This window comes from Pygoscelis adeliae, unplaced genomic scaffold (genome assembly GCF_000699105.1).
Source record: "Pygoscelis adeliae isolate BGI_AS28 unplaced genomic scaffold, ASM69910v1 Scaffold463, whole genome shotgun sequence".
Taxonomy (NCBI): domain Eukaryota; kingdom Metazoa; phylum Chordata; class Aves; order Sphenisciformes; family Spheniscidae; genus Pygoscelis; species Pygoscelis adeliae.
Window position 1 is genome coordinate 732,058 of NW_008824471.1, and position 12,601 is coordinate 744,658.

The 12,601-nt window shown below is 36.7% G+C and overlaps 1 protein-coding gene across 1 annotated transcript in view; it reads left to right on the forward strand.

Annotated features, from left to right (window-relative positions):
- The window catches only part of SDCCAG8 (serologically defined colon cancer antigen 8), a 130,125-nt gene that overhangs the window by 50,410 nt on the left and 67,114 nt on the right, over positions 1-12,601 (forward strand). The window contains exon 14 of the mRNA XM_009321262.1: positions 6,983-7,125. Within this exon, the coding sequence (XP_009319537.1) occupies positions 6,983-7,125 (143 nt within the window). The remainder of the gene's footprint in view (positions 1-6,982; positions 7,126-12,601) is intronic.

Genomic DNA, 12,601 nt, shown 5'->3' on the forward strand with positions numbered 1-12,601 from the left:
GTAAAAGTCCCTGACTATCACTTGTCAGTTGTTACTGCATAGGTTTTCTTTCCAGCTATTCCTTAATGCTGTCCAGGAAAAAAGAGCTAATCCCACATCAGTAATCTCAAATATGGGTTTGAAAGGATAAAAGGAGTAAGTTTTGTTCTCTCCTGTTTTTCAATAATGAAGTAGGAGTAATCTTCCCCTTCCTTTTTTCTATATGCGTCTCTCCTTTTCTGAAATTCCTTTATCAGCAAGCAAACCATCTATTTTGCACCACCCATTCTCCCCCCGTCCCCGTCCCCCCTCAGTGCAATCCATTAGGGGGGGAAAAAAAAAAAATCTTGTTCCACTGTGGAACAAAATCACTTTCTTATCTCTGCTGGTGGCTGCTGAGCTAATCTCTAGTAAGCAATGTTGTCTGTTAAAATGTGACTGTAGTAATCTCTATGGGTTTGGAAGTTTTGTTCCTGAATAGTATTGCAGTTCAAATATTTTGGCAAATTGAAAGCAAATATTTTCAGGGAAATAATGAGGTAAAATCCTTGTATAACATGTTTCAGCCGTTCACTCCTGTGTTTCCCAGGGTATTTATCCACAGTATCCAGGGGCCATGTTGATCTTTGAGAGTTTGCACAAGGACAGACACCTAAGATTGTTGCTCAATTAAAAAATTGTGTGTGTATATTCATAAATATATACTTAGCAACATGAATTTCTTTTCTTGCCCCAGCTAACAATTACAAGTAGAAAGTTTGCTTCAACGGGATTTAAAGATGTGTGCATTTAAGAGCATCCCCCCTCCATGCTATTCCCAGGAAGTTCTTCCAGCACCCCTGCTCGTCCTAGCAACTGCAGTGTCCTGTCTCTATTAATTCTCAATCTTTTTGGAAGCAGAGGGTTTGCGGCTGCTGACCTTTGCTTAGATGATGGCTCTCATCTTGAACTGTGGGTGTTTATTGGGGTTACTTCTCGTGTTTCTGCTCATGTTAGTTGCCTTTCATGTCATGAAGGGCTTTCACATTTCTGTTTTGGGCCAAATGATTTGTAGAATTTGCAGTTGTCTTACGATTTTTGTGAATTGACCTCTTTGAAAGAGGTGGTCTTTGTAGACTCTTAAGCCTTCTGTACACTGTATTTCTTATTTATTTGTATATTCTCATAGCTTTGTAATAAATCTACTTCCAGAAAGGAGATTTCCCCTTTAAAACCAGATTCAGTTTTCATGACTGCTTTGTATCCTCATTCAGATTTGAATGGGAAGCAGCAGTAATTCATATATAGTGCAAAAGGGAGAAAAACATTGTTGGGATGTGGCGGGGTTTAGCCTCGTGATGGCCTTAACTCTCTTTACAAAGTTGGATAGTTCTTCAGGTGCAATATGCTATGTCAGATGGCCATGCCTGGGAGGTCTGAGGTTTAGAGACCACTCAGAACCTAGAGTTGCTTGATTGATATCAGGATTAGGACAGAAATGACTGCAAGTGACCCCTGCTGCATATGGACTGATGGTCGTCTTTCCTCCAAGTAAAATACCTTAAAATCTTGCTACAAAAACTGCCTTGTTTTGTTGGGGTTTTTAAATTAAAAATAAATAAATAAATAAATTAGTGTTATAGTAGAGTATGATTGTTCTGTCCCTGATTAATTAGTATATTAATAAGTAAAGAAGGCAACATGGATTGAGATATGTGTTAAACAGTGCAAAAATTTCCTGTCACTGTTATGTATAATATTTAAGTATATGTGAATGGCCATACTGGTGGCATCTCTTAGAAAGACCTTAATTACAGCCTCAGTCCTGTGCACTATCACTGTTTTCATTGCTTTGAAGGGCTACTTTGGTAAATGAAACTAAGCATGTGAGCATCAGGGCCTGTAAAATTTTACTGTGTATTGATGTGAAGTGTGTGTGTTTTTATAGATGTTGATTGCCTTTTGGGGATGTACCTGCAAATACGAACCACCGTAGTAATTATATTTCACTTTTCATTACTTTATATCTGTTCTTCTATTTTTGGTTCTATTTTATACCCCTTTAATCTTTTAATAACGGTGGAGAATGAAGTATGAGACAAAAAGATATTTAAGTATATGTGAATGGCCATACTGGTGGCATCTCTTAGAAAGACCTTAATTACAGCCTCAGTCCTGTGCACTATCACTGTTTTCATTGCTTTGAAGGGCTACTTTGGTAAATGAAACTAAGCATGTGAGCATCAGGGCCTGTAAAATTTTACTGTGTATTGATGTGAAGTGTGTGTGTTTTTATAGATGTTGATTGCCTTTTGGGGATGTACCTGCAAATACGAACCACCGTAGTAATTATATTTCACTTTTCATTACTTTATATATATTCTTTCTTCTATTTTTGGTTCTATTTTATACCCCTTTAATCTTTTAATAACGGTGGAGAATGAAGTATGAGACAAAAAGTACTGTAAATTCACAAAAATATTTTCCCCTTCAGAATTATTTTACTGCAGAATTTGTGTAATGGTGTAATCAGTGCAGAATTATTTTTCAGGTTATATTGTGTATTTTCTTACCTGATGTGTGAGCATACTGGTACAACAGTGAATGTTATAAATCACTTATTAATGCATTTGGTTTTAGTATATTTTTGATTTTGTTAAAAGTCTTCTAAAGTTGTTTTTGCATTTACTTCAGAGTACAAGTTCTTTTATCACTGCTTAATCATTCTCATTTGTTTAAAAAAAAAAGCATTTGTCTTCTCTGTCAGTTTGCTGCTATTTAAAATTCTATGAAAAACATCTGCTAGTTTGGAATTTAAAGTTGCGTTTTTCTGCATACAATAGAATCAGCATCAGTATGAAAAGAATTAAACAATTATTTTAATCTTTAATTTGGCTTGTTTTGAATGAAACTATTATTTCATTTTATCAGAATCTGTAGAGATAAAGATAAAGAGATGTCTAGTTAATTAAACAGCGCATTTGTGCAACATACATAAGTATTGTTAGGTGAAGATAATTTCAGATAATTTATGAAGAGGATATTTGAAGATTGATCCAGTGTTTGAAAAATCATCTTTTATGTTTTCCAGTAAGTTGCATTTATGTCACTGAATGAGCATCTCCAGTGTATTCACCTAAAAATGGATTGTGAAAATCAGAAGATAATTTGTAAACTCATCATAAACTAATGAATGAGAAGAGAAACACTTAAGTGTTTCAAGAAAAAAATATAGAAAGGCCCTATGTGCTTCAAAGTGGAAAACTTAAAAAACAAAAGGTGGTTGGTGGTAATACTGAAAAAAGAATAATGGATATAGAATAAAATTTTACTGCAGTGATATTTCACCAATGCTTTAATTTTTGTTTAGTAAAACTTCTTTCTTGTAACTGAATTGGATATGCATGCAGAACGGTGTTAATGTGTTTCAACTTACTAATAATGATGTTTCTCTTACTGGGGTTTAGCATGCCATCTTTCAATGGCAAAGTGCCTGTTGATATTCCTGGGAGCTTAGGCAACTGCAGTGCAAGACAGATTAAATAGTACTTTTAAAATTATGTGCAGAAGTAATAAGAATATTAAAGTTGCAGAGTTAAGCACCAGAAGTTGCCTGTTCCAACCTTAATGTAGTCTTGTTGTACGTATACATTATGATAATTCTGTTCCTTGTTATACTGAAAATCTGTTTCAGATTTTCTTAAATGCAAGATTGTCATCTGTCTTTTTGCAGTTCTGTGCTCCATCTCTTGTCTCTCACATACATTGAAAAGTTAAGTACCTTGAAGAAATACTTTCTGATCATGTTGTAAAAAGCTGTATCACAAGTGATAGGCACTGAGGGATCAAATTAACACTGCATGAGAAGCAGAGTTGTCAGCAAAATACTTCAGTTGGTGGTTTGTTTCTGTTTCTCTCCCTACAATTACGCTGGGGCCCAGATAGCAGCTACAGAACTGCTTGCAGCTTCCCAGTAGAAGAAATGGGAACTAAAAGTAACACGAAAACTAGTTTGAGTCTGAGTGGTTTTGGAAAGATGCTGCCTGATAAGGTTCCCTGCAGGAACAGTGAGGAATATTCATTGGTTCTGTAATTTCTGTTTTTTAAATTCTGATTATATTGCGATGACCTAGCGATGGACTGGACTTGACGTATTTCAGGATAGAGTGTATACATTTGCAAGACTATTATTGTTTGCGGGAGAGGGGAGTGGGGTTTTTTTAATTGTATGAACTAGTCTCAAGTTCTGAGGCTTCATATGTTTCAAACCATTATTTGAGTGTTTAAACCAAAGTAACATGTAGCATTCAGAGTATGGGCTGTGTGTTTTCAGCGTGATGATGCATGACTCCTACTAAATTATTTTCAATGAATGTTTTCTGGTGTCTCAAAAAGAAGAATTTGGTTGATTTCCCTAAATAGACCTGGATTAGATGCTTCTGGTTTTTGAGTTGCTGTTAGCATGTTCTCTCGGGTGGTATTTTTCTGCCGTCCTTTTCTTATGAGGTTGTCTGCTGTTTCTGCCATGGTCATTGCCAGAATTCTTGTGTAGAATTCCTACTCTTCATACAGCTCATGCTGTGAGTACCTCTAAATATTGGTATTTTAAGATATATTTATATATATCGAGATACACCTACAAACACACACAAACGCATACGTGTGTGTGTGTGTGTATAAAGGAGCTGATTCTGAATTTTGGAATTACTGATGAAAGTAGCAGAAGTAAAATTGTTCTTCAAAACCTATGTTTGCTTTCTTGATACTTTTTATAGAAATCATAAGACTCCTCTGAATCTTTAAAGATCCTGTCATGGAGTCATTGTCTGAGAATTTCCCTCTGCACTTCCATGACAACTGAAATCTGTGGGTGTATTCTTGGGTTCAACCCTGCAGGTTCAACATCTGGCTGATGGAAGCAGAACACTTTCACCAGAGGTTCTTGCACTTGGAATTTGCTTCCTTCTGTGGGTCTGTGTCAAAACCTGACTGAGCCTGTTTAACTCGAGGCAATGGTGTAAAGCCCATCTGTTCCTTGAAACTTTTCCCTGAAGGAGTGATCAAGAGTGTATTTATGTTCTCAGCTGTGGTCGTGCTTTTTCAAATACTTAGTTGATGCTTTTCGACTAATTTGTGGTTTGGTTTTTTTAAAGGTATGCTGACTGGATGTATTCTTAAAGCAAGTTTTAAGAATGTTGCAGAACTTCCCTATCTCTAACTTGTAAAGGCAGTGAAGAACTCGTGTCCCTGTTCACTACAAATGGAGAAATAACATTAATGAACTGCTGCTGTTTAGAAGAATAGAGTGTAGAGAACCCACTGAGACTTCTGTTGTTCTATTTAAAATATGCAAACGTCTCTGGAAATAAGTGAAAATGCAAAGCGTATATAACTGAATACCTTTGCACATGTGGTTTTAAAATATTCTGACAGTGTAATAGGTTGTTACATTCTTTAGAGGGGAAAAGTACTAACAATTTTGCAGATAGTGAAACTATCTTTATATTCGAACTTGGAGTTACCAATTTAATTTGGGAGGTGGTCTATGTGATAAAGCAAGGTGACATTCAAATTCTAATCAAAATTTCCTTCATGAACCTCTGTTGAGTGCTCTTGGGGGGGAAAAGCGTACAGTTAAGTAATTAGCAAAATTAAAAATAAATAAAAAAAGAACATCATGAAACCTTTTTCTGGATGAAGAGATTGTGTTTGTCTGCGACATCATGACTTACTGTAAGTGGTTTAGGTTAACATTTTCATAAGAGGAAAAGAGAACGTTATTACGAAGGTGCTTCAAGTGCAAATATTGGGACTGAATTACATTCATTTGTTCTTGTAGGATGTTTGAATGAATAATTTCATTAACTAAAGAAGATATTGAGGCTTGTCTACATGAGGAAGCTATCATAAAATAAGTTATGGTATGAATTTAAAGTATAATAGCTATTCAGCACTAACTCCTTATATGAACGATTTTATTCTGTACTACAAATGACCTTTCACAGTTTAGTTGACTGAAAAACATGCAAGTTCCTTCCAGCCCCAACGATGAGTAAATATTTATGTAGGGAGTTAGTGCAGAATAGTTACTACATGAAAAAACTACATTGTTAGCTTATTCTGTTCTCCACTGGCCTCCTTAAAAGCATCCTTAGGACAAAGTATAGTACTACGTTACAGATGTGTTCCTACAGGTACTTGTATGTTGTATATGGACTTAGAGCAAAATGCATTCCTTCTGAGAATATTTGTGAAAAGCGTTTAAACTGTTGACAGTATGATTCAGTTAGAGATAGTAAGTCCAGTATGCTTCGCTGGAATCAAAGATGCTGGTCATGCAAATCTGCTTATCGTTATTTGTAAAATAAATTAATAGACTCATCGACTGAGTTAGATTTACTTACTTGGTTTAGTTGACATATGAGGACTAATGATGTTAAGAAAATGATAGGATTAACAGCAGCTGGTATGTTTAGGATTCAGTTATAAGTCACAAATAACTTATTTTCAATAATGGTAAAATCACAAAATGACCTTTATTCTTTTGCATAATATTATGTGAATATGGCAAAGCTAAATTCCCACGTGTCATTGCTTATGTAATAGATAAGCAAAACAAATGACCACAAGAGCTATCCTATGTCCAGCAGCTTCTGAAGATGGCTGCTGTTCTGCTGCCTTCTGGCTTTCTAACACAGTGAATTCGGGACACAAATACGGAAGCCTTCACATGAGAAAATCAGAAAATGATTGAATGTGTGTATCTCTTAAGCCACGTGAAGACAATAAGGTTGATTGTGTATAATAAATTTAAATATGAGATGCAGCTTGGCTTTTCATAAGAATGTAATTTCAAATACTTTAATTTGCTTGTTTTGCAGTTTTTATCCATAAACTACTTTTGTTCTAAAACAAAAGCATACGTTATTTTTCAGGAGCTTTGATCACATTAAGAGTTATTGTCTTAAAAGGTATCTCTATGCATTTCTTAAATATACTTTCTTTGGTTCTACAATTTTCTAAGAAAATAGAAAAACTAGGATTAGAGCTGAATGGAAACAAACAGCGTTTGGAACAAGCCCAGCAGGATGTGACAGGAGCCAGAGAGGAGTGCCTAAAACTGACAGAACTGCTGAGTAAATCTGAGCACCAACTGCACCTCACCAGGTACCCGTTATCCTATTATATGCTATAGTACCAATTTCATTCTGCTAATTTTTTGCCACAGGCTTCCCCACAGTTGTTGTAGGTACTCGCAGTCATTGAATGCATGGGCAGCCCTCAGTCATGTTAAAAGTGGAGATATAAATAAGTGAGTTATGAACTATAACTTATGAAGGTGAATTCTACTGTGAAGAAAAGGCAATGTTCAGCTCCAGTGATGAGGTAGCGTGCTTTTGGGCAGGAAGAAGAGCAGGGGAGAGTGCAGCTACATTCTTTTTGTTGTTGCTGTGTTTGGTAGGACAAAGACATTTTAAATGTCGTTTGAGACTAGTGTACAGCAGCACCTTTAAGCACAGGAGTTCTCAGATTAATAACCTGAAGTTTCTGCAGCAGAATGACCAGGAACGTATAAATGAACATAATCATGTTAAGCTTCATTGAAGATTAAACAATCAAAAGGTAATATTACTGTCTATGGATAGGAGGTAAGCTCAAGTGTGTGAGGAGGGTGTTTAAGTCACTTGCTCAGTAGAGATGTGGTACAATGCAAAAACTGTGTGACAAGAGACTTTGCCTGAGCTTATTCCATCCTTGGGTATAGCTCCCAAAGCCATTTACTGTACTTACTCATTACACGTTTCTAGAAAACACCAGAAGGTTAACATGCCAATTATTCATTGCAGCTTGAGTTTTGGTAACTGCAGGAATTTTCCCTTTGCCACAGAAAATGGTATTATCTGACTGTTTGCAGGGTTTTGGTTGTGTATGGGGGGTTTTTGTTCTGTACCTCTGCTCCCCCAAAGAGTGAACATCCAGAAACAAATCTGGTGGCTTTTACTCAGTCCTGAAGGAAAAAAAAGTTGTTAGTTTAAATTTTACATGGGGGGAAAAAAAAAACCCTCAGATTCTTATCACTTAACAGAAGTCTGTGTGTTTATACAAGTCTTTTACTCTTTGGGCTTTGTGAGGATTCTACCATTGAGTAACTGGAAATAAAATAGAGCCTCGCCTAAACTATTAAATTCAATGAATCACTTTTTTATTCAGCTACATTTCTGTGTAATTCAGAGCACGGTTGTTTAACAGATGGAAGAAAGTACCACTCTAACAGCCTGTATTTAGAGAAAAAATATGCTAGAGGTTAATGAACTTGAAAAAAGTTTTGGGTGAGTTGTTAAGATATCTAAAGTTTGGATTTAGCAGAACTTTATTAATAATGATTTGTTGTGATAGTTAACCAAATGGCTTACCACGCTCCTTTTAGCAAAAGGCTGATTATATGCAATAATGCTCTGGATATCTTGGAGGAAATCTGACTAGCCAATTTTTTTTTTTTTTTTTGTGAAAATACTCAACTTGTAAGAATGAGGACTGTTGCCTGCTTTTACATAGCGAGGTACTTTAAGCTGTATACCTAACATACAGATGATTCAGGTAGCTTCAATCTATGGTCTCTGACTCGGGGAGTTTCTGAGATGCAAATCACTGGAGGCTGGGAACAGTTTTTTGAGCAAGTAATGCTCTGTGCTGGCCCTGTTCTCATACAGTTTCACAGACATCTGCTTTTTGAGGCAGATGCTGAACTGCCACGGCTTCTTTGTCTGACCTAGTGCAACCACTCTTCTGCAATGTCCTAATCTTTATTTTTTTATATTTTGTGTTCATGTTATGGCCTCTGCTTGTAGGTATGCTTATAAGTACTGAAATGTTTTCTATGCTGATGTCTAATTGTCAGAAAAATGTATACACTGAAGCATGGGAAATAGGTTCAAATTTTTCTCCTTGATATTCCCCAAATTCTGTAATGCTTTGTTCTCTGTAGGTTTTTGTGTCCTCCTTATCTTTGGAGTGTCTGTCTGCTTTCTAGGAATACATTAGGTGATGTTGCTGTCATGGGTGAAGAAGGGGAGGGGAAAAAAATGACGAGAGATTTGTTGCTCCTGAACTGTTGCCTGTTGTCCCCATGTACTTAAATTGGTAGGGCAGGGTTAGAGATGTTCTCGCATAGTCATCTCTTTTCCCTGAGTCACAAAGAAAAAGATCCCCTACTGAAATGAAGCTTTTCCTTGGCCTGTACTCTTTTTCTTCCTCTCAGATCACTTCCTGCCGGAACAGGTTTTCTGTATTAGTGAAAGTATAAAAGTTACATATCTCTAGTGGCATTAGTTTTGCATTTTGAACTCAGTATGTTTTTAATGGATTGGTACATCCATAGTTGTTGCACGAGAACTTTATTGGCTTACAGTCTGCCTTCTTTCATTCTTTTTTCCCTTCCCCTCAAATGGCAGCTGTGTCAGTGAAAAATACTCACTTGAAGGGTAGTGGTAACAGCGGTCCTATGGGGGTTATAGAATCATTCGCTGTGGCACTTGCCAAGGAAAACAGATTTTAAGCTCTAGAGTCCTGCCTGTGGGAGGTTGCTGCAGAAATTGCACTGATTTAGTGCATCTCTTGGGTATTCTGGCCTTGGCCTCGTCTTGCCCATTTCCCTCTTTTCAGGAGAGGACCAGCTGGTTCACTCCAAGTCTTCTCACAATGCTGGACTTGAGGGAGGCCTGTACTGCTGTTACACGGATAGTCTGTGGATAGTCTTTCTGTTGCCTTGCATGACCTGTCTGGGTTGTTCTGGCAAAAATTACAGGTAGCTGAAGAGGTACAGAAAGAATTCTTTGTTTTGTATGAATATGTGTATTACTAAGGAGAAAAGTTCTTTACTAATCCACTGATTCTAAGTTTGGATATTGTAAATAAACAGAATAGTAAAACAAATATGAGAACTTTGGATTTTAACGTATGAAAATGAGATTATAAATATTATATGAAAGGATTAAATGAGAAAGAGCATGCAGTCTGTGTCTTAATGAGAAAAAGAAAGTGCTCTGCAGAACTGCACTCTTCTCCAGGAGACCCACTTCTTTTGCTGCATCCTAGTTTTCAGACACCGTTGATTGATTACCAACTAAACAGCTTCTAAGTTAACAAAATGTACTTGTTAAAAATCAAGAAAAAGGTTACAATTAACTATTCTAAACCATTGCCACAGAGTTTAAATTTGCCTTTTCCTGTCACCTTTCTTCCTGGAGCAATATGTTGCTTAGAAATCCTTGCTATTAACATGCATTTCCTGCTATTGAATCTAGTTAGTAATTCTAATTTGTATGTCTTCAAATGACTGGGAAAATACAGAACTTTTGCTGTATAGTTTTGATTGTCAGTCATGTAACTTTGCAGATGTCACCATGCTATGACACTGATGGTGCTTGTTTAAAGTATTTTTTTTTTTAACCCTAGTTTCAGCTTTGTGGTTATTTGTATTCCAGTTACTGTAGTAGGAGAATCTTACGGAATTACTTCTGAAGTCAGTGTTAAATTGCCATTACTTTGGCAAGGTTGGGTCTTGCTAACGAAGCTTATCTGAATCCATTCTTCAGAGAGTAGAAAACATACAGATCTATTGTTCTTAGTTCATGAGAGAATAATAGTTAAAAATCATGTCAGTATGCTAGTGGAAAAGGTCACATAAAAGATGCAAGATGGTCACATAACAGCTTGCCCAGATTTCAGCATGCCATCTAATTTAATAAAGTTTTTCACTATTCCTGTGTAACTGAATCATCATTAAAAATCTTTCCTCTTTTTGTTACAAAACAAATCTGAAGCTACTATTTGTGTCAGTTGCAGTCAGATGTAGTTCCTGTTTGCGTATGCCAAAGCAATTAAATAAATCTTAAGAAGTGAGGGAATCGCTGAATTTCAAAATTGAACTTTTTCTATGCCATCATGCATTTTCTCAGGCATGGAGATAGGTAGACTGAAATGTCATGTAAAATTTGCTGGGAGGTGTAATGGAGTGGAATTGAAGCAGATTAATTTTTTACAAGCAGTATTGAATGTCACCTTGTAGGTGAGGAAAAATTACTAAACAGTAGAAGAACTCGTGCTTCCAGGTTCAGGTGACCCGCCAAGCTACCCTGAATGAATCCCTGCGTCACTCTCTTGAAGGATAAAAGTTTATATTACAGAGAGGACAGTCGATGTTGTAGTTCTTGATTATTTTTTTTCCCATTATGTGATATTTCTTTTCTCTCTTACTTTTGAAAATTATATGATCTCTAGAAAGCAGCATGTCAAAGAAAGTGGCATTTGGGGGGTACAGCGGGTTTTAGCAGTGCTATAGCCTTCCTACTGTGTATCGGTCCTTCTTGCTAGTTTCAACAACTCCATTAATGCTACTCTGTATTACATGTATAATAAATAAAGCGCACAAATCATCGTTCCACTTCCAGGTGCCTGTGGCATTAATTAGTCACTGAAGCTTTGGTGTTGAGCTGTATGTCGTCACCAGCGTTCCTCGTTAGAATTGCAGCATGCCTCATACATTGATTCCCAATTTAAGCTATACTATTAAATGATAAAGTATAAACTAACTTCTCGATTTATAGAAGGCGGTTATGCTTAGCCTTCTAGGGAGTTGCACAGCACTTAGTATAATCTGTTGGGTTTTTTCTACTAGTATCTATTATTTAGCAGCACACGTACTGTCGTGCTTTTTCCAACAATTTTAGCACATCAGAAAGAGTCCATCATCTATGCTGGAAAGGAGGTAACATTTGAAGAAATGCTGTTACTAATATTAAATGTTTTATGCTCCCAGACTGACTGACTGAAAGGACCAATAACACTTAAATTGGGGGGAGGGAGGTAGGGAGAGGGGAGAAGAAGAAGAAACGAGGTGTAACCGGTGTATGATTTCTAATTTTTTTTTTTATATATATTCTGCTTATCTTGTACAAAACTATTATTTTAAAATGCAGGGAGGAGTGATAACATGAAACAACTCTGATAACTAATGAACTTTTTAGATTCTGCTTCATATGTTTACTTTTCATTAAATTTAGGGATGGTTGCAACTATGTTGTTGTGATTCAGTCTAACATTTATTTCTATCTGTTTTTCATATACAAAGGCATCGGGATGCCAGAAAATAAACTGTTAACGGAGAATTAACTTCTTTGGCACGCTTTCATACTTATCTTCCAAATTAAAGAAAATGAAATGGGCAGAAGCAGAGTGTAGATTACCTCCTTTTTGTCAAAAATGGTGGGAATTTGAAAATTAATAATAAAAAAGGGAACAGATGCAGTAACATGCCAGAGGGAGATTAATGTGGAGAGTAAAATCTGTGAGCAACAAAACTGAAGCAAACTGAATCAGTGGGAGGTGGTTGTACAATCAAAATCAGGATAAAAGAGAAATTACAAACAACCCTGCACTTGTCAAAGTAGTAGTAATGAAATCCTGACTCTGCCAGCAGCGAGAACCTGTGTTAGCACTTTGGGGTAAGGCCGGGAGCCGGGTGCCAGGTAGGAGGGCAGCGCGAGGCTGCTGGGCGGCAGCCATCGCGTGTGGAACAGATGGCGGGGAAAGCTGGCCGGGGAGGGGCTCCTTCGCAGAGCTAATCAGACAGTAACGGATAGGG